Here is a 22874-nt window from a genome sequence, read left to right as displayed (position 1 = left end):
ATTACTAACAAGCATTACTGAATAATCAGATGAGGGACAGTTTGCTATGTCTACTAGGTGGCTAAAGTCTGATCCTCAGAGCCTATGGTTTGGACGGCAAAGCAGGTTATTTTTTGAGGTGTTCACCTCTTTGGTTGAGGACAGACATGTATGATTTCATGTTCCAACCACTATGCCTGAAGAAGCTCTTTAGGGGTTTTATTTGCTTTGCTCCACCTGTGCCATGCAACACACTTCCTGAACTGTTGTATTTGCAATATTCCCAATCTAGGGTCACCCACAGTGTCACTGCAGGGTGACATTGCAGGCAGAGGCTTCAGAATTGGCACAGAGTTGAGAATTGTTTCAGGCCCTGAAGAGGTCAGCCAGATCTCAGCCACAGCTCTGGTCTCTCTCCACTTCCTTCCTTCTCCACAGACTTGAAGGTCCAGATCTTCCTGTGTCTTGTCCTGATTTCTTTGGTCTCTACCCTCAAGTTATTCTTCTGGAAGTCCTATCCATCAGCAGTTTCTTTCAAGACAGCTGGTGGGGCTCATACTTAGAGCCTGGCTCCCCCTGGAGGGCTAGGCAGACACAAACTGAGCAGACCCATGCTGACTCATGAGTTTTGGCTGCTGGGTTCCAGGGATCTAGAATCTTCTTCTCTGGGGTGCACCTCAATTTAAAATCACAGCCTTGAAATATCTTTTCCAAGGCTTATGACCTCAGACCTGTCTTCGTTACTGGAAACCAGCAATAGAAGTTTCCGCTGTGAGTTCAAGAGGAATGGAAAAGAGAAAAATCACGGGGTTAAACCAAAGAAAGAGGAAGGATGGAATTTTAAGAGAAAAAGGAAACAAAACCAAAAGTAGAATCTATCAAGAAGACCAAAAGATGTTTCATTTTCAATTATTATAAATGGTGCCTGTAGAGAATTATAACAAGAGGGCAAACCACATTAGCAGTGAGGGAGGAGGTGTGAGAAATATGGTGCTTAAAGAAATTATAAGGCTGTGTGCTGATGACCGGGGGACAGGCTTGTAGTGTATATCCTTGGGATGGTTGATGATGCATGGAGGGGATTGTAACCATAGCAATGAAATTATATACTATAGGATGAATGTAAAACTAATGTTCTCCCATGTAAACTAGCACATAATTCACAATAAAACATTAAGGGAAAAAAAGTAAAGAAATAATAAAGAAATTATAAGGGTATTCTTAAAACTAAATCCCAGGAAACCTGGAAGCCTATGATGTCAGTATACTGGGCATTATTAAATCAATGGGGTACAAATATGGATAGGTGTTCTGTTTCTTCTACTCACTGTCTTTCATTGTGGAAGATATTATGACTCCCTTTTCTATCCCTTTAGAATATCTGAGAAGATTTTGTAGCTTCCTGCTCACTTTGGGGTATCAAAAGATTCAAGTTAATTGAATAATTTCAATACACATCCCTGTCAACATCACTTTCCCTTTCCCTACTCCAATCTGGCTTAGCCAGAGACCTTGCAGCGGAAAGGGGCTATTCCTGCCCCCTCCTCTAGCGTCACCTAGACATGGGCAGGAAGAAGGTGGGAAGGAGCACAGTGGCTTTTACTTACCTTATGCTGTGATGGTTCTCTTTTGGTTTCTCTCCTCCTCCTGGGAATGCTGGTCTTTCCATCTCTGTGGCTTCCAGACACACAAGACACACACGTGACCTTTTAGAGAGAACCCTGAGGTTGAGGAAAAGGGCTTTCCCATAATGCACTTGTGTTTCTACAACATGGGAAAACTCTGCAGCCCCATATCTCCAAAATCCTTTCACTTCGCCCCCCCCTGGTGAAACAACCCACAGTTCCTTATTGCTGGGCTCTCTGGTCCTGCTTGAACACTCTCCAAGAAATCTTCAGAATTAGCACCAATTCCTGAGCACAGCAATTATTTGAGGGGAATCCTTCAGTGATAGAAAATTGGATAATTAATAGAAGAAACAAAGTAAGGAACCTTATGAATAAACAGAGAACTTTCAGTGAGAATGTCAGTTGAGAGGAACACATCATGTGACTAATGATAATAGCTCCTGATGTGGTGCTGTAGGATTAGCACTGGGCTGCTAACCACAGGTCGGCAGTTCAAACCCACCAGCCACTCCTTAAAAACCCTGTACAGGGTCGCTATGAGTCAGAACCTACTCAATGGTACTTAACAGCAACAACATCCTTGCTTCGGTACTTTTAACATCCCAAGTACTGTGTTAAGTTCTTGACATAAATTATTATATTGTATCTTCATGAAGGCCATGGATGGTACAAACAGCTAAATCTCTATAAGATGGTAGTTTAAAACCATTCAAAGGCACCTTGGAAGATAGGTCTGGCAATCTACTTCTGAAAAGTCAGCCATGGAAAATCCTGTAGGGTACAGTTGTACATTAACACACGTGGGTGACCCATGAGTCAGAATCAACTTAACGGCAACTTCTACATATCTCCCTCAGTAGCCCTATAAGACTGACAGCGTTATTTGCATTTATAGGTGAGTGATGTTAGAGGCCCAGAAACCAGCAAGTAAATCACCTAAGGTCACTCAGGACAGGGCAGAGTTCAGATCGGCTTGCTGGACTTCAAAGCTGGTGTTTCTTAAGCACTGTGTGTTACCACCACCTTCTAGCTGGGTTTGGAGTGCCTTCTTTATCTAAGTCCATCACTGCATATTCTTCAAAGAAGTAACTTGCTGGACAATTGCCGTTCTTATTGAGTGCTGTTGAGTCGGTTTGAACTCACAGAGACCCTGTAAAGGGTTTCCAAGGAGTGGCTGGTGGGTTTGACCTTCTGACCTTGCTGTTAGATGTTCAATGCTTACCCTACAGCACCACACCAGGGCTATTTGCCACTGATGTTGTTACCCTTTGTCTATTTGTTTTGGATGGCAGCAGACACTTCGCTATTGGAATTCAACTTTTATTCATCCACTTTCTGCAGAAGTTGGACAATCTTCTACCAGGCGGGAGCGCTGTTACACATCCCAATACCCACATATCAATCTCACTATAGGGCTCTGCCTTCAATCATTTGTTGTTGTTGTTAAGTGCTGTCGAGTTGGTTCCAATTCATATTGACCTGTATAGGGTTTCATAGGAGCGACTGAGTTCAAACTGACCTTGTGGTCCAGTGCTTGTCCTACAGCGCCACACTAGGACTGAACCCTTTATAGAGAGCGCTTCTCCAACTGTGGGAGTAATGGGACATGTGGGACACACACTCGGACGTACTTCTGTAACCAAGGAACGAACACCTTGATGAGAACTACAAGGAAAACCGTGCTTGCCATAGGTGCTGGGCTTGGAACACACTGACCGAACAGCTTGGGGTTGTTGTTAAGTGCCATTGAGTCGGTTCCCATAGCGACTCTGAACAGGGTTTCTGAGGCTATAAATCTTTATGGGAACAGAAAGCTTCATCTTTCTCCAGCAGAGCAGCTGCTAGTTTCGAACTGCTAACCTTGAGGTTCACAGCCCGATTTGTAACCACTATGCTACCAGGGTGGGGTCTGTAATTAGGGGAAATAGTTACTATGTACTTGATCCTTATCTAGTTAAAGGTTATTTAGTAATCATAAACCTTAGATTGATGAGCTGTCCAGATATGCTTCCTGCCTGTACTTAAAGTTGTATTGTAGAAAATAAAGTCACTCTCGACGGACCGTCTTGAGTCCCCTGCAACTTTCATTCTTTGTCCACCCCCGAGACCCATTCACACAGGGCTGGTTCCTGCAGGGGACATAATATTTAGGAAAATTATTTGAAAGACATTGTACATCCATTCCTTCAAATATTCTGGGTTTTAGCTTTAGATGGGGAGTCCTGGTGTGGTGCTGTAGAATAAACACTGGACCTCAAGGCCAGTTTGAACTGCATGGTCAACAGTTCAAACTCACCAGCCACTCCTTGGAAACCCTATACTAGGTCACTATATAACTATTTCCCTTAATTACAGACCCTACCCCAAGCTGTTAGGTCAGTGTGTTCCAAGCCCAGCACTGATGGCAAGCACGGTTTTCCTTGTAGTCTCATCAAGGTGTTTGTTCCTTGGTTAGAGAATTACGGCCGAGTGTGTGTCCCACATGTCCCATTACTCCTACTACGAGTAGGAACCAATTCGACGACACTTAACAACAACACCCGTAGATAGACTTGGACCATCAGAAAGCTGTTGTATGTTCATAGATGCATATGTACGTGTGTGCATCTGTTGTATGTTCATGTGTGCATGTGTGTGAGTGAGCATGTGTGTGTGTGCATGTTGTATAGGTATGAGGGGAATAGGTACCTAGTGTGTTACACATTTTCTTGATCCAAACCAAGGATTCCTGGTGGTGTAGTGATTAGCCCACCAGCCACTTTGCGGGAGACAGATATCGCAGTCTGCTACCCTAAAGCTAACAGTCAGAGAAATCCTGTGGGTCAGTTTTTCTCTGTTCTAAATGTCTGAAATGACTCAACGGTAAGGGGTTAATGAATGGTCTAAACCACAGCCATTGGGAGGCATGTGTGGGCAGCAAGCCCACTCCTCTTAAGACCTCCATCTCTTCTCCCTTGACTCTGAGGTTAAAAAAGGGAGAGGCAGACTGGAATCCTGGAGAAAGGCCACGTTTAGGTCAGACAGAGATGGGTTCCAGTGCTGTGTGTCCTGGAGAAGTCACTTAGCCATCTCTGAGCCTGTGTCAGCAGCAGCGGGAGGCCTGACCCTCTCCATGAGCTGGGAAGTTAGAAGAGAGCATTATGTTACCAGACAAAAGTCCGACCGTTAGTTGCTGTAGCCAATATCAGAGATGCGGTGAGAATTAATACACATTTTATTGACAGATATGGAAGTCAGAATCTAGCTGAGATTTTGGACATATTGTCAGGAGGGAACAGTCGCTGGAGAAGGATGTCATGCTGGGTAAGGTGGAGGGTCAGAGCAAAAGAGGATGACCCCCAACGAGATGAATCGACCAGGTGGCATCACTGATAGCGTCAAGTGTGGCAGCAGTAGTGAGGTTGGCCCAGGATCGGACATTGTTTCATTCTGCTGTGCATGGGGTCGCTATGAGTCACTTCCGACTCGATGGCAACTGACAACAACAACATGGAAGGCAGCAAGAATCCTTCTCTGAAAGACTGCTTTCCCTTTCCCCCCATACAGTCTGAACCCCTATGCTCCTCAGCACTGGAACATTCTTTTCTTAGAGTTTTATTGTGGCTTTCTTATCAGGGATACTGTTTATGTTCCACTGAGTCATCAGGTCTTACTTACAACCTAGGATATGATTGTCTCAAACAATGTTATTGGCTTTTCAGAAACCTTTGTCTAAAAGTTACGTTCTTTTAAGAGATGAGGTCATGGCCCTCAGGTATTCCTCCCCGCTTGTCTTCTTATCCTAGGTTTAAATAAATCCCTAGCCTATCTGTGCCTGCAGCACAGAGGAAAGGTTAGTCAGCGCAGCAGCGATTGGGAACAATGATCAGAGTGTTTGGACAGAAAGGGGAAAAACTTATTAGAAACTCTTCTCTCAGTTATGCAAAGAACCTGGCCCAGAATTAGATGCTCAGAGCTCCTTAGTCAGTTCCCTTCCCGGCATCCTACAGGGCTGCCACAACCTTTATCTCCTCCATTCTTTCAGTAGTCAGGGATGGGAAGTGGGGGATAGGGGGGCACTGCTTAGTACTAGAGCTCCAGTCAGCCTATCCTCTGTCCTCTGTCTTTCTCCAGCATCTGGACCTGGTCCAGCAGAGCCCATCTTTCCTTCTATGTTGTTGTTATGTGCTGTGGAATCAGTTTCAACTCATAGCAACCCTGCATAGGGTTTCCTAGGCTGTAAATCTTTACGGCTTTCTAGCCTCATCTTTCTCCCACAGGACAGCTGGTAGTTTCGAACTGCTGACCCTGAGGTTAGCAGCCCAATTCATAACCACTACACTACCAGAGCATCACTTATTTTCTTCCTACCTTAGTAATTCTGTTGGGTCGCATAGTTGCCAAGGGGGCCTCTCTCCACCCTGGCGCTGTTGCTGTGGTTAAGTGCCATTGAGTCTGTTCCAACTCATGGCAATCCTGTATAGGGTTTCCTAGGAGCGGCTGGTGAATTTGAACTGCAGACCTTGTGATTCAAACCGACCTTTCGATTCAGTGCATTATCCTATGACACCACCAGGGAGCAGCCTGTGTCAAATAGGAGGACAAAACCAGAGGATCTCTGAGGAAGTAAAACAGCCCCAGTGCCCTCCCATCAGAAGGCCTGCATCAGGAAGCAGTGGTGTAAACGCTCAGACAAAGAACTTCCAGAGACCAAAGACGGTCCTGTGAGAAAGAACTAGAGCCAAAGTGCCCAGCACCAAGGGACAGGCCCATGATGAGCCCACCAGGGACGATGCAGCCCACCAGGTCTCCAGGAACCAGGTACCCTGCTCATTCTGCCCTCTCTTCCTCCCTGCTATTCCCCTTTATCTTCCTCCCACCCTCCCACCCTCCAGTCGTCTGCTCACTCAACTCCCAGCTGCTTCTTCCTTAAAACACTTCTCAGCCTGAAAGCCCACCTCCCTGCTTTCTATTTGCTGTTGCTGTGAAGTGCTGTACAGTCGGTTCCAACTCATAGCGACCCTGTTTAGCATGAGTGGGGAACATCGGGCCTGCGGGCCATATGTTGTTGCTGTTGTTATGTGCCGTCAAGTCGATTCCGACTCAAAGTGCCCCTGTATAGGGTTTTCTAGGAGAAACTGGTGAATTTGAACCACCGACCTTTCAGTTCAAACTGACCTTTCAGTCCAATGCATTATCCCACAACGCCATTGTTGTTGTTATGTGCCGTCAAGTCGATTACCACCCATAGCAACCCTGTATAGGGTTTCCGAGGCTGTAAATCTTTACGGGAGCAGAAAGCCTCATCTTTCTCCCGCGGAGCAGCTGGTAGTTTCTTACTGCTGACTTTGAAGTTTGCAGCCCGATTCGTAACCACAACACTACCAGAGCTCCTTTAGGGGTGAGTTAATTACATGTTTGACCAAATATTGCAGGCTAATTTTTAAGTTAATAATTTCGTATGACCCACGAAGGATGTTATAAATTTTGGCAGATAAAGGTTTCCCGCTCCTGCTGTAGAGCCTTTAAATCTCCACGCAGGAGTAGAAAGGCACTGCAGTTATTTATCGTTCTCCGGCAGAGCGGCTGGAGGGCTCGAACCGTAGACCTTGTGGTTTGCAGTCCAGTGTTTATCGCATGGAGCCACCACACTCCAGGAAACCTTTATGGGCCCTCCCAAAGTTCTTGTGCTCTGTGAAGACTTAGAACTCCACTAAAGGGAGTCCTAGTGTGGCACTATAGGATAAGCAATGAACTGCTAACCATAACATCAGGGGTTCAAACCCACCAGCTGTGGTCACTGTGATTTGGAACCAGCTCAATGGCACTTCACAACAACAAAGGGAGACTGAAGCCCCTGGAGGATTTTATTGAAAACACTTGGAGTGTGTTTCTGTGTTATTTGTAGTTATCAGCACCAGCTTGTAGTCCAGGGTGGTCCAAGGGGCAAGAGCTCTTCCAGGCAAATAAGAAAATTACGTCTTCCAAGAATGTCTCAGCTGTGAGTAGAAGGGTAACTGTAGTATGGTCCCACCCTGTTCAGCCGAGAGTTTTCATCTATCATGTTTTACAATTAGAATAGAATATAAGGGAAATGGAAAAGAAACCCACTCAGATTTGAATATTAATTATAAATTAAAATCACCTCCATAATTGTACAATCCATCCAGGTCACAACACAGGTCACAAATCACAGGAAACAGGGTCCATTTCCTGAGACTTCCATGACTCGGGCGATCACTCCAATCACCCGGCCTTTACTTGGTCATCTATACAATGGGTCTTGCTCCTATAGGATTGTTGGTGTTGCTAAGTACCACTAAATCTGTTCTAACTCATAGCAACCTTATACAGGGTTTCCAGGGAGCAGCTGGTGGGTGTGAACCGCCGATCTTCTCGTTCACAGTTCAGTGCTTATCCTACAGGAGGGGAAGATTGAGTTTATATTGTTGGGGAAATTATAACTAAAAACAAAATCTGTTCTCAACCCAGAAGAAACTCTTAACTAAGGTAGACAAGAACACAAATAATTTTACTACTGAATAAGCATTAAACCAAGACTCCTGGGGTGGCGCTGCGGGATCAGCACTGGACTTTGAACCACAAGGTCAGCAGTTCAAACCCAGCAGCTGCTCCTCAGAAACCCTGTACAGGGTCACTCTGAGTCCGAATCAAATCAACGGCACTTAACAACAATAACAACTTTACATGGAAAGGAAAGAGACCACAGACAAGCAAAGCATTACTAGGAAAAGAAGAACAAAGTAGAAGGTCTTTAACGTTCTGATCTCAAAACCTAACCACACAGCCACAGTAATCCAAACAGGCTGGTACTGGTAAAACAAGAGACATAGATTAATGGACTAGAATAGAGAATCCAGAAATAAATCCATCCACCTGCGCTCAGTTGATCTTTGATGGCACTTACAAACAACATTAAACCACAATGTGATGCATCACAACTCAAAGGAAGAAAGGAACCTAACCCTTTTCATAACCCAGTAAATGCAGCTCCAATGATAGGTGTTTCATGATCCACTATTAATTCATTCTCAGGTAAGAAGATTTAAAGGTAATGTTTCTTACATACCATGCACCCTAAGGAGTCCTGGTGTGGCGCTGTGGGTTAATGCGCCAGACTGCAATGCTGTTTGAATGGCATGGTCGGTGGTTCAAGCTCACCAGCTGCTCCTCAGAAACTCTATACAGGGTCGCTATGGGTTGGAACCGACTCGACAGCACTTAACACCAAAAACAAATGCACCCTAAATCTATCTAGGCATTGTGGTAGCCATCTATGTTTTTTCATTGTCTTTATACAAAAGGAAAAACACACTTTGCATACATTGAAGACAGGAGATAGTTTTGTGTCTCTAGATGTTAGGGTTCTGCCTTCCCATGAAACTTGGAGACAGAAGTGATGTAAGAAGGGAGACAAGACAACTATCATCTGTCTTGATGGTTGCATTTGCAAGGATGGCTCCCAGGTCCTTGAGGAAACATTTCTGGGTTGTGTCCTGATGTGGCTGTGTAGGATCAGCACTGGACTGCAAACCATAGGGCCGGCAGTTCAAGCCCACCACCTGCTCCCCAGAAACCCTATACAGGGTCGCTGTGAGTAGGAACCAACTTTATGGCAATTAACAACAACAAAACTGGTAAGAAGTTTGTTTGGTTATTTAGAAGGATTTATGTACAAGGAGTTCTGGTAGTGTAGTGGTTATGAATTGGGCTGCAAAACCGCAAGGTCAGCAGTTCGAAACTACCAGCTGTTCCGCGGGAGAAAGATGAGGCTTTTTGCTCCCGTAAAGAGTTACAGCCTCAGAAACCCTGTACAGGGTCACTATGAGTCAGAACCGACTCCACGGCACACAACAAAAACAACAACAATATGTACATTTCAGAAGAGGCAGAAAAAATAAATATGCCAAGGAAGAAATAAAAAAGGTTTCTTTCCCCCATTTTTTTGGTGAAAACCTTTTTATTTTTAAATTGGTTTGTATGAAAATCTACAATTTATGCACACTTGGTTTCATGATGTTAGTTGCAGTCTCTTCAACTTAACTCTTCCCACTTCCTCTCTGGTTTCCCTTTTAATTCATCCTTCTTTTCTGTCCCTTCCTGCCTTCTGAATTTTGTTTTGAGGGACTATGTTGCCCTTTTGGTCTCCTATGGTTTATTGTTCTGAGGAACACATTCCTCATGAATGTTACTGTTCATTTTGCAGGCCTGTCTGTTGTTTGATTGCAAGGTGACTTTCCCCGTCCTGCCCCCGCCTCCCGCAGCCACGGTGGATTCAGTTCTAAGTTTGAAGAGAGTCTGAGGGCCAATCATCTTGGGGGTTCCACCAAGCTCTATCAGACCAGTAAATCTGGTCTTTTTTATGATTTTGAATTTTGTTCTACATTTTTCTCCCACTCTACCCAAAACTTTTTCCTATTATGGTCCCAATCAGAGTAGTGCCCAGGCACAAGCTGGTTCTGTTTCCAGGCTTGTGGAGGATACGATTCATGGGGTTCATTAATCCTTTGGACTAATTGTTCCCTTGAGTTTTTTATTTTCTTCATTCTTCTCTTTATGGAATGGAAAGAGACCATCAGTTATATCTTAATTGGCTGCTCACAGCTTTTAAGACAGAGCATTGTATTTATGAACAATGTGGTGCCAACTGACCTGAGTCTGTGGTCATAAGCCCTCAGGCCAAGTGGCTCAGTCCCTCAAGATATTTGGTTACGGCTGAGAAGTTTGCATAACTTTGTCCCTTGTGTGCTCTACTATATACCTGGAGATACTTGCAGCAAAAAAATATCCACAGCCAGGTCTCATATGCATGTGGTTGCGCTTTCCAGTGCCATCCCACACCTGTTCAATTGGCATATGTACCCTACGTATCCACTCACAAATTATTACTGTTGTTGCAGAATTGTGTATGTAATTGAATTTACCATTGGTGCCTTTCCCTTTTGTATACCTTCCAGAGTCTTCCTTTGCTTTGGTCATGTTATACTGACTTCTCCCATTTTATGCGTTGTCAATCCTTTCACCAAAGTTGTTGTTGTTGTTGTTGTTAAGTGCCATCGAGTCGGTTCCGACCCATAGCGACCCTGTACAGGGTTTCCGAGGGTGTAAATCCTTACGGGAGTAGAAAGCCTCATCTTTCTCCCGCGGAGCAGCTGGTAGTTTCGAACCGCTGACCTTAAGGTTCGCAGCCCGATTCGTAATCACCAAAGTTAGCACACATCAACCATTTAGTTAGTGGTTTTCCCTCCTTCCCTCCCTCCGCCCCCGCCCCCGTCCCTGGTAGCCATAATGCTTCTTTCAGTGTGTAGCCCTTTGTTTGACTTTTTATAATAGTGGTCTCATACAATATCTGTTCTTATGTGCTTGACTGATTTCGCTCAGCATAATGCCCTCCAGGAGTCCTGGTATGGCACTGCGCGTTAATGCGCTGGACTGCAAAATCAGTTTGAGCCGCAAGGTGAGCAGTTCAAGCTCACCAGCCGCTCCTCAGAAACCCTATACAGGGTCACTGTGGGTCAGAACCGATTTGATAACACTGAGCAACAACAACAACATCCTCCAGGTTCAAGCATGCATGCTACGTTTTGCAGATTCTTCAGACTTCTTTAACATTGAATGGTATCGCATTGTGTGTACAGGCATCCCTCATTTTAGAGAGCTTTGCTTTATTGTGCTTCACAGATACAGCACTTTTTACCAAGTTTTTACCATCGAGCAAGTCCCCTGGTATCCTTTTCCCAACACCTTGCGCTCATTTCACTTCTCTGTGTCACTGTTTGGTAATCCTCACAATATTGCAAACTTTTTCATCAATTCTATTTCTATGTCTTTCCACTGAGTTATCAATTACTGATATTTTATTGTTAATATTTTTAATTTCTAGGTTGGTTTTTTTTTTTCTATGTTTTCATTTATGTTCTTTTGTTTTGTTTTTTCCCCAGAATTCTTCTAGGGTTTTTGTCTGTATTTTCCTTGATTTTGTCTGCATTTTCTTTGATCTCTTTGAAGATCCTACATAAGTTTTTGAATTCCTTATCAAGTTACCTTTTGTTCCTCTGAGAGGTTTTCTTTGCTTATTTACTTGAGCCACCTTGTCCTGTTTCTTTATATGATTTGATATTGTCTGCCGTCTTTGAGACATTATTGTTCATTGGTTTTATACCTGTTTGCTTCATCTTGATATTTTATTTCTTTCTGTTCTGATTTATTGTTGGTGTTACTGCCATTGACTCCTAGCCACCCCATATAGGGCTTCCAAGAAGCAGCTGGTGGGTTTGAACTACCAATCTTATGGTTAGTGGCCCAATGTTTACTCCACAGCGCCACACCAGGACTCCTCTATCACACACGCTTCGTTAATGGCTTCTCTAGCAGAACAGGAGTGCCCACCTCCTGTCTCCAGATGAGCAAGGCAGCAGCAGCAGACACTGTGAGCCCTTGTTACTGTTCTCCACACATGCAAAACATCTGAGGGGGAGCTGGGCAGGCACTGGCCAGCATTGGTCCAGTGGCTAATCCGGTTGGGCAGGTCAGCAGGCAGGGAGTGTGGCCAGTATTTAGGAACACCGGAATTCACCCCCACTTCTTGACAGGAATGCAGGAGAGCAGGGATTGGGATGTACATTCAGGATCATGGGAATGCTCCCTGGTGAGTTGGTGCATGTCCAGGCAGGGTTTGGGGTGCATATCCAGAAGCACAGAAGTGCTTCCCCACTTCTGAGGGCTTGTGGGCGGGGGGGCTTGGGCAGAGGTTGATTCAGGTGGTCTGAGATTCTGGAACAGTCACCCAGCGCTTAATGGGTCAGGATAGGTTCTGTTGTTGTACCAACTCATAGCGACCCTATGCACAACAGAATGAAACACTGCCCTGTCCTGGACCAACCTCATAATTGTTGCCATACTTGAACCCATTGATGCTGCCACTTGGCCAATCCATCTTGCTAGGGGTCTTCTTCTTTTTCTCTGACCCTCCACGTTACCAAACATGATATCCTTCTCCAGAGACTGGTCCCTCCTGACAATATGTCCGAAATATGAGAGACAAAGTCTGGCTATCATGAACTCCAAGGAGCACTCTGGCTGCACTTCCTCCAACACAGATCTGTAGGTTCTTTTAGCAGCCCATGGCACTTTCAATAGTCTCCTCCAACACCATACCTCAAATGCATGAATTTTTCTACGATCTGTCTTATTCACTGTCCCGCTTTCGCACGCATATGAGGTAATTGAAAATACCATGTCTTGGGTCAGGCATACCTTGGTCCTCAAGCTGACATCTTTGTTCTTCAACACTTTAAAAAGGTCTTGTGCAGCAGATTTGCCTAATGCAATACGTTGTTTGATTTGTTGCCTGCTTCTTCCACTCATCTGTCAGTTTGTGGTACTGCAGTGACTTGTCAGTTGCTGTGATTCTGGAAGCTATGCCACAGGTATTTTAAATACCATCAGGGTCATCCACGGTGGACAGGTTTCAGATGAGCCTCCAGGTGAAGACAGACTAGGAAGAAGAAGAGACGAACTACTTCCAAATATTTAGTCACTGAAAACCTTATGAATAGCAGGTTCAAATTAGATGGCTAGGAAGACAGCAATGCTTTCCCACCACTTGGTGAATTGGGAAGGACTTGGGCTGGGGATTGGAGTGGGTGATTGAGGGCCTGGGAAGGCTTCCTTGCTGCTTGTTGGATGGGCTCAGGCAGAGGTCAAGGTGGGAGGCTGTGAGTGCAAAACAGTCCCCCACTGCTTGGCCATATGTGATGGACTTGCCAGGAGTCCAAACAGTGGCTAGGAGTATGGGCTTGTTCCCTGCTACTTGGTGGGTCGGGGTGGAATAGGGTAGACGTTCAGCTGGGCAGTCAGTGAGAACACTTCTGTTGTTGGGTGGGGAATGAAGAGGAAGCATTGGATTCAGGGTAGTGGCTGGGAGTGCAGGAGTGTTCCCCACACCGTAGTGCATCAGGTGGGGGTCAGGTTTACTCCTGGCTACTCAGAGGGTCAGGACAGACTTGGGCAGGTCAAGTGGGAAGCCTGCCGACACTCTGAGTACATTGCTTCATGTTCACGGCGCTACCACCCAACCTATCTCTGGCTCCTGGCTCCCACTCAGCTCTGAGGACCAGGATCCCCGGAACTCTCACTCTCCTTTTCATACTTTCACTTCTTAGGTCCAGTCCATGTAGCTTGCCTTGCTTCACTCAGGTGTGTCTACAGGTTTCTCGGTCACCTCTTGGGAATTCTGTAGAGTTGCCTTCCAATGCTCCTCACTTGGGTTCATTGCTGGCTTTGTCTCAAGATGACCACACTGTGACAGCCCCACCCCTCCTATTTATTCTCAGAAGTCATTCTCTATCCAAGGAGCTTTGGTAGCATAGTGGTTACGAGTCTGCCTGCTGTTCAAAACTACCAGTTGTTCCATAGGAGAAAGATGAGGCTTTCTGCTCAGGGAAGGATTAACAGCCTCGAAAACCCTGTACAGGGTCGCTGTGAGTTGGAACTGACTCCATGGCACAGAACCACCACCAGCATCTTTCTCTATCTGTTTCTTTTTCCAGTTAGTGTTTGATCTAATCCTTTATAGTTTCATCTGATGTCCAGGTTTCCAAGATTGTCATTTGTATCTGTTACTCTTGAATTTGGAGGTGACGGGGTGGGGGTCTTTGCTTTGATGGCTAAGGCACTGTTGTCACCTCTCACCAAGTCTCTCTCCTTTTTGCATCAGGGAAAATTAACTTGGTTTTTCTTCTTATTCAATTTGTATTTATATAAAGCACTTAGAACAGTAGTCCACACCTTCCAGAGTTCTGTCAGTATAAACATTAAACCAACTTAAAAACAGACAAACACACCAACAACAAAAGTGTGCATAGGTAAGAAGCATGGTGGTGGTGGTGGTGGTTATGTGCTGTGAAGTTGGTTCCGACCCATAGTGACCCTGCACAGGGTTTCTGAGGCTGTAAATCTTTACGGGAGCAGAAAGCCTCATCTTTCTCCCACAGAACAGCTGATAGTTTCGAACTGCTGACCTTGCGGTTCGCAGCCTGATTCGTAACCACTACGCTAGCAGAGCTGAAATAGTCACAGTGTTTGTTTCAGGTAGAGAGCTTTTTAATATTTTTAATGGATTAGGAATAGGTGGACAGAAAAACTGACAGTTGGGGTAAAGGCGGATCCTATTGGAAGGAACAGAGCTGGAGCCCAAGGTGGGAGAGGTCACTCATCCCTGAAGCCCAGACAGCATTCCCTTCTCTTCCTCTCTCCCTTGTCTTCCCGCCCTCTAAACCAGCAGGAAATTCTGCAGGGAGGGGGCTGAGGGGTGACCACAGGCACAGGTCCCAGGTAGGTCCAGAGGAGTGTGGGCAGGAAACAGCAGCATGTGGTAGCTCCAGAGAGAATTCTTCATATTTTGTTTCTCCCATCTACCCACAGGAAACCAATGGAGCTGTTAGATCCAAATACATTCACATCCCACTTTGCTGCCTGGCGTAACCAGAAAACTACCTACCTGTTCTGCCAAGTGAAAACAGAGGCACAGCCCTCACCTGAGTTGCTTCTCTGTGAAATCTTTAAAAATCAGGTAGTTATCACACTACAGGACTTCTGCTGTGGTACTGTAAGATCAGCATTGGACTGCGAGCCACAAGGTTGACAGTTCAAACCCACCAGCTGCTCCTCAGAAACCAGGGTTGCTGTGGGTCGGAACCAACTCAACGGCATTTAACAACAACAACAATGTATTTAAAATACTATTTCAATACATCATTACTATGAAAAATTTTCATGGGACAGTTTATATATATGTGTATTTTTTACACTAAATCTTTGAAAAAAGGGGTATATCTTATACTTACCATATGTCTCCATTCAGAGGGACCACATTTCAAGTACTCAATAGCTGCCTCCAGTGGCACCCCTAAAGGACAGTGCATTTCTATGGCCATCTCCAGCAGACAGCAAGCAGGGATCAAGGCTGGCCACAAGCAGAACTCAGAGTGGTTGTTAAAAGAATGTATGGCGAGATTAATGGATGAATGAATGTGGGCAATGATGAATAAAGGAAGAAAAGAGGGGAGGGAGGCGCGAAAGAATACCTCTGAATAAGGTGAGCCTTGAGCTCTTGCCTGGGTTCTTCCTCTCTGGTCACTCATCCCCCCCAGGTACTGACTGTTCTCCACCCACACACCTCCCAGCCCCTCCCCCATCCTCATCCCACCCTGTCCCTCTCCATTTCTCCCAGGGCTTCCCTGATACCTGTCATGCAGAATTGCTTTGCCTCCGTTGGTGGTCCTCCAGTCAGCTGCCCCCCAAAGAACGCTACCAGGTCATATGGTACTTGTCCAGGATCCCCTGTTTCAAATGTGCAGTCCAGGTGGCTATGTTCCTGGAGTCACACAACGAAATAAGCCTGAGCATCTTCGCCGCCTACCCCTACTACTTCCACTGCCCAGAGATCCACATTGGGCTCCACAGGCTATGGCGGGCCAAGGCCCAGATCAAAATCATGAGCCAAGAAGGTGAGAGCTGCCCTAGAGCTATGGTCTGGGATTTGCAGGGACAGGGCTGCCCAGGGGCCAGGATGAGGGCTTGATGGACCTGGAATGCCAGCCAAGAGTTTCTGTGTGGGGAGCAGGAAAGGCTGAGACAGAATCTGGGTCTTGAGGAAGGCAGAGGAGGGTCCCTTGTATAGCCTTCAAGGAACTGACTCCTCTGTCCCTCTTTCATCTCAGACCTATAGGATAGAGTGCAGCTGCCCTCATTTGGGTTTCCCATATGGGGAACACATAGGTGCCCCAAAGCTATGTGGCACTGTAGAATAAGTACTGAACTGCTAACTACAAGATCGACGGTTCAAACCCATCATCTGCTCCTTGGAAACCCTATACAAGGTGACTATGAGTTGGAACCGACTTGGTGGCACTTAACAACAACAGTAACAATCTTTACTGTCACATCTTTCTCCCAAAGAGCGACTGGTGGGCTCGAACTGCTGACTTTGTGCTTAGCAGCTGAGTACTTAACCACTGTGCCACTAGGGTTTTTGTTTTTTTTACCTCAGATTTTGAAAATTGTTGGATGAGCTTTGTGAACCACCAGGGAACATCACTCCAGCCATGGAGTCATCTGGTTAAAAATTACGAGCAATGGACCACTAAACTTAATGACATTCACAGGTAAGGAGTTGCCTCTGGTTTGTGTCCCTCTTGCTATTTCCTGCCCTTACCAGTTGAGTTTTGTTTTGTCTCTAACCAGATTCACCTCCTTCCTGGTCCTGCCTTCCTTCTCTCAGCCCCCCCAAGGTGCTCCCCTCTGCCTGCTCTCACCCCAATTCCCTCTGCTCCCTTCTCCTTGGAGGGTCTCCTTTCCCCTCCTACCTCCTTCACCTCCCAGGGTCTCACAGAGCCTCCCTGCCCTGGATTCTGCCATTTTGTCAGATTAACCAAATCTTGTCGTTAAACTGAAAGCACAGGGCATGAACGTGTGTAAGTAGGGAAATCGGAAAGTTAGAGATACAGCTTTCAAGACAGACTGAATCATCATAGAACAAGGACATTTGGTGGAAAAGTTTGAGATGAGCAGGTATGGGAGGACTTGGCACCCAAGTTCCTTTGTTGTCTTCTAGATTATTCCTGCCCTTTTCTGGTCATATGCCAAACCATTCCAGCACCCTCGGGTCCCACCTCATTCTCCTCTACCTTGTCCCTCAGCAACACCCCAATGTTCTCTTCTGCTCGTCCTTTATCCCATTTCAAAATTGCTCCCCATCATCTACTCTGTACTGAGGTAACTGGGAATGGAGGTCAAAAGTAACATAAAGAAACATCTACGGCCCAAGTTCTATTGGAACAAGTATTTAGAAAATAGTTATTGTTAAGTGCCATCAAGTTGATTCTGACTCACAGAAACACTCTATAGGGTTTCTGAGGAGTGGCTGGTGGGTTTGAACTATCAACCCTGCAGTTAGCTGTCCTACAGCAGTACACCAGGACTCCTAGAAAACAGTAAAATTGTATTAAATGAGGCCTGGGATCATGAGACCTTTGAAAGTGCAGAATAAAAAGTCCCTGGGAATCCGACAGGGCAATGTAAGGAAGCTGGACAGTTGATCTGTACCAGACAAGACAGGAAGTGAGCTCCTAGCTCCTGTGATCACAGAAATTAAAACCGCAAGAATATAATGGGAGGAGGTTAACTACACTCAAGGTGCCAGGTGGGTTCCTGGGCAAGCCATCCTCTGCCATCACATGACTGGCAGCAGGAGGAAACAAAAGTTTAATTGAGTCGGTTCCAAGTCATAGCTACTTTATATAGGGTTTCCAAGAGTGGCTGGTGAGTTTGGACAGCCGACACTGAGGTGAGCAGTCCAGTGCTTGCCCTATAGTGCCACACCAGGGCTCAGTAAAGTCTTTGTTGTTGTTGTTAAGTGCTGTTGAGTCGGTTCTGATCCATAATGATCCTGTACAGGGTTTCCAAAGAGCAGCTTGTGAGCTTGAACCACCAACCTGGAAGTTCAAATCAACTTTGCAGAAGATAGCTTGATAGATACAGAGATAGGTAGATGCAGAGATAGATAGATAGGCAGACAGACTGACTGACTGATATACAGACAGACTGACAGATAGACAGATACATACAGATAGATATAGAGATAGGTAGATGCAGAGGTAGATAGATAGAGGTAGATAGATAGAGGTCACCGCTAGGTCAACTTCAACTCATGCAGACGTACGCAACAGCAGAATAGAGTGCTTATCATGGTCACCAGCATGTTGCACATCATCACTGCAGCTATTGTGCTAATCCAGCTCACTGAGCTCCTCCCTCGCCCTCACTAGAACATCAAATACAATGTCCTCCTCCAGCGATTGGTCCCTCCTGATGGTATGTCCAAAGTAGGCGAAAGGACAATGTTCTACTGTGACCCACAGGGTTTTCATAGGTGGCTGTGTGTTTCTGTGATGCTGGAAGCTATGACATCAGTATTTTAAATACCAGCAGGGTCACCCAGGCAGGAGTCCTGGTACGGTTTGTGGGTTAATGCGCGGGACTTCAAAGTCAGTTTGAATCGCAAGTCTAGTGCTTTATCCCACAGCGCCACATCAGGACTGCAAACTGTTTAGTGGGAGGTTGCATAAAGCAGGAGAAACAGAAGGGTAAAATCCCGAGGAATTCTGACTGCCCACACTTTCCCAGGTGGGAAAAGTCAGAGTCCGTCCACTCAGCAATCAGGCAGCTTCCGCCCCATTCTTTCTTTCTGTCAAAGGCTCACCTACACACAACGAATCCAATAGTTCTAATGATAAGCTTTTCAAGTAAGTTCTGGCTGCAAAGCCTAAGAATTCAGGTTCTGGTGTCCATGCCCCTTTCGGATGTCTGATAGAACTGCACTTCTATGAAAATGAAGGAAAAAAATAATAACTGTCACTGAGGGAGGACTCAGAAGAGATCAAAGCAGGAGAAATGAAGGCAGATGGCGAGGGAGGGAAATTATTACGAATTGGGCTGTGAACCACAAGGTCACCAGTTCAAAACTACCAGCTGCTCCGTGGGAGAAAGATGAGGTGTTCTGCTCCCGTAAAGATTTACAGCCTCGGAAACCCTGTGCAGGGTCGCTATGAGTCAGAACCAACTCCATGGCACGTAACAACAACAACCTACCCCTTCAGTGACACATGACAATGTCCAGCGTAGACCTAGGGAAGACTGCTGACCCTTCCACGTACCCAGCCCTCAAGACCCACAGCCTCAAGCCTCTCACTTCTCTGCAGGGATGCAGAGGGCTTGCTCTTGGGACCTGAAAGCTGAGGCAGGGAAAGGGACAGGGAAGAAAAGGTCGGTAGAAATCAAGAAACTAAAAGAAGTATTGCATTAGGTGATTCTGTTGCACAAGACCTCTTTAAAGTGTTCAAGAGCAAAGCGGTCAGTTTGAGGACTAAGGTGTGCCTGACCCAAGCCATGGTATTTTCAATAACCTCATATGCATGTGAAAGCTGGACAGTGAATAAGGAAAACCTTAGAAGAATTGATGCATTTGAGTTATAGTGTTGGAGGAGAATATTGAAAGACCCATGGCCTGCCAGAAGAACAAACAAATCTGTCTTGGAAAAAATACAGTCAGAATGCTCCTTCAAAGACTTCATCTCTCATACTTTGAACATATTATCAAGAGGGACCAGTCCCTGGAGAAGGACATCATGTTTGGTAAGGTGGAGGGTCAGCGAAAAAGAGGAAGACCCCCAACGAGTTGGAGAGGCACAGTGGCAGCAGCAATGGGCTCAAGCATAGAAATGATTGTGAAGCCAGGCAGTGTTTTGTTGTGTTGTGCATAAGGTCACTATGAGTCAGAACCAACTCAAAGGCACCTAACGACAACAACAACTTCTCAAAAATAGATCATCAAGCCTTTCTTCTAGAAACTCTGATGAAATCTGTCCACCATGGATGACACCGCTGGTATTTGAAATACCAGTAGCATAGATTCCAGTATCACGGCAACACACTAGCCACCACAGTAGGACATGCTAAAAGATGGGTGCTAATCAGAGAGGATTTGCTGTAATATAAAACACGTAACCCAGAGCATCCCAGCTCTCCTGAGACTGAGAGGGTTCCCAGAGCACAAGTCTTTCTTAATACTCACTCCGAGGGCAACCAGTTGTCCTAATGGGAAGTTTACACTCTGATAGGGGCCACTGGCCACTAGTCCAAGGTCACTGTCTAGAGATGGCACTTGCATGCTCTTCAGCAATCTGCATCCAGACCCACCAGAAGTTTTACTAAGCCGTGTGATGGGTGTCAGAAATGAAGCTAATGGTTTTGTTCGTTAACATACTAGATGCCAGAAGTGGTTTTTCATGGTGCAATTAGTAATGTGTCCATGTGTCACTAGAAATAGGCTAGTGGCATTTCTAGACCTGCACAACGGGGTAAGTCTAGTAAGTGGTGGGGTGCAAAATGAGAGCGCTCACCTTCCTGCTGATCTTGCTAGCACCCCCAATCCTCCTGGCTAACAAAGAAAACAGAGGCCCTCCCTTAGTCCTCCAGGGCCTGTGGGGGAACTGAGGTGGCTCCAGAAGACATCTCTGTCTGCATCTTTCATTTCCTTCTTGCTGCACAGTAACACAATGGATCTGCTGACGAGAGATATATTCTACACACAATTTAACAACAAGAACAAGATCAAACAGCGCCACCCTCCAAGGGATGCCTACCTGTGTTACCAGCTGAACGGCCCTCAATGCGTCAAATGCTGCTTCCGGTACAAGGTGCCAGTTGGACTCTCTGGGAGGAGGTCAGGTGGGGGCTGAACCCAAGTCCATGGTTTTGCAGGGGACAGGTGTGTAGCTCAATGTCAACTTCCTCTGTGTTTTCTCAGTCTGGGGTCCTCTGCTACCTCAGCTCCCCTGAGTACCCCCCACAGTCTTTCCCATCTCTAGGCCTCTGCAGACACTGTTTCCCCCTGAACAGTGCTCTTCCTGGCTCTCTTACCGTGAACTCCTGCTTCAGATTTCAGCTTAATCACTCCCTCACGGAGGTGCCCTGCTCACCTGGACTGGGTCTCAAGCTCCAGTCTCGGAGGCTCTGGTAGCCCCATGCTCCTTTGTAGCACCTGTCATGGTACACGCTTGTGCTAGTGTCTTATTTGTGCCCCTGATGCTGCATGGGTGACGGAGTGACCCTATTCCCTTATGATCGCCATGACTTCTTGTCCCTCTAGAGCCTGAAGGACTTTGGGGACCACCTGGAGCCACCCACTCACAATCATGGCGGGAAGGAGGTGCCAAGCCTGCAGATTTTCATACTCCCAGAGGAGGGGTGGCCAGTGTCCCTTCCCATGTGCCTTGTCACTTGTCAACCTCCTTTTGTTATGCCCAGATTTCGAGGTCCCCAAAGACCACCAAGGAGCCGGTGCCGATGCAAATACACAAGGGTTGTTTATTCAAGCTCGAGCTCAGACCCCATCCACATCCGACGCAGCGGATTTAGGCTGAAGCCCTGAACTCCTAGTCAGTGGGATTTTTATAGGGGCTACAAGCAGGCTCCGGGGCTTTCAGTTTAGCTATTCCAGGATTGGTTTATATTTTGCAAAGTATGGAGTGTTACAATCTGATTGGTCATTACTGGCAGCCTGAGCTACTGGGTTAGGGTAAAGGAAAACATATATCATCCGGCCTAGAATTGTCTGCTATGTTTATCTACTTCTTACTGCTTGCTAGGAGTAGGGGGTTATTTTCATGCAGCACGAGCTGACTTGGCAAATTCCTGGAGCAGGGGGACGTGCTCTGGCCAAAGTACAAAATGGAGTCTTTTCTTTAGGTCCCACACTTCCTCTTTAAAAATCTCATTGAGACCCCAGGAAGCAGGACTTTGAACTCATCCTCACTAAACTTCACGTTCTGGTTTGCGTGAGTCATGGGACCTCCGGAACCCCACCCATACATAATTTCCCTGTCCCTCACACATCACCCATCTCCTTCCAGCACACCTGGCTCACCTGCCCCTGGGCCTGTGAGAGCCCTCCTAGTGGTCAGCTCAGTTCTGTAAGTATCCTCTGGACACTGCTTGTTGATCACCTGAGGGGATTTCGGCAGTGGGCGACAATTCAACCACTCTCAAGTTGTTCCCAGTCTAATTGGAGAGACCATCTGCGCAGAGCATGTCAGTCCGATGTGGGGCTGATGAGTCCAGAGGACTCAGGTGCTCAGAGGCTGGTGTCCTGCACCTGGCATGAGCTCAGGAGAGCCTTCCTGGAGGAGGTGGCCCCCAAGATAAATCAGAACTAGCTGGGCAATAGAGGACTGTGCAAGAGTGAGGCAGATTTGGAAGTAAGAGATGATCAAGTTCCTCATAGGAGGTACCGAGGACATTTGATTCAGGGTAGGGAGGCTGGAGGAGTCTTGGGAGAACCTCAGTTTGCTTCTGTGGTGTGTAAAGCATGAGAAAGCTGGGGTGGGAGACACTCAGGAGGGAGTAGCAGGAGTCACAAACGAGGGCCTCAGGTGGGCTCAGTTCCTCTTGGGGGTAGGACGAGGAGGGGTGGCCTGCGCTGTGCTCTGATCCTGCCCAGGACCCCCACCAGACCCCATTGTCTCTGAAGTTCTGCCTCCTGGACTTCTTATCTGAGCGAGATGGTTATGACTGGTGCCATCCCCATTCCATGGATGAGGGAACTGAGGCTCTGGGTGATTCCAACTGTGTGCCCTCTCTGTCAAATGCTTGCCAAACTCTATTTGTCCCTGGTTGTCATGGCTTCAACAACATAATGCCTATCTT

At 46.3% G+C, this 22874-nt stretch overlaps 1 protein-coding gene across 1 annotated transcript in view; it reads left to right on the top strand.

Annotated features, from left to right (window-relative positions):
- Nucleotides 1-22874, top strand: part of LOC102826897 — a 96738-nt gene that overhangs the window by 70352 nt on the left and 3512 nt on the right. Inside the window, exons 6-10 of the mRNA XM_006865264.1 lie at nt 15841-16117; nt 16660-16774; nt 20719-20866; nt 20977-21135; nt 21319-21378. Of these exons, the coding sequence (XP_006865326.1) occupies nt 15841-16117; nt 16660-16774; nt 20719-20866; nt 20977-21135; nt 21319-21378 (759 nt within the window). The remainder of the gene's footprint in view (nt 1-15840; nt 16118-16659; nt 16775-20718; nt 20867-20976; nt 21136-21318; nt 21379-22874) is intronic.

This window comes from Chrysochloris asiatica, unplaced genomic scaffold (assembly GCF_000296735.1).
Source record: "Chrysochloris asiatica unplaced genomic scaffold, ChrAsi1.0 scaffold00076, whole genome shotgun sequence".
Taxonomy (NCBI): Eukaryota; Metazoa; Chordata; class Mammalia; order Afrosoricida; family Chrysochloridae; genus Chrysochloris; species Chrysochloris asiatica.
The sequence above is the reverse complement of the archived record's forward strand: the minus strand, read 5'-3'. Positions and strand labels throughout refer to the sequence as shown.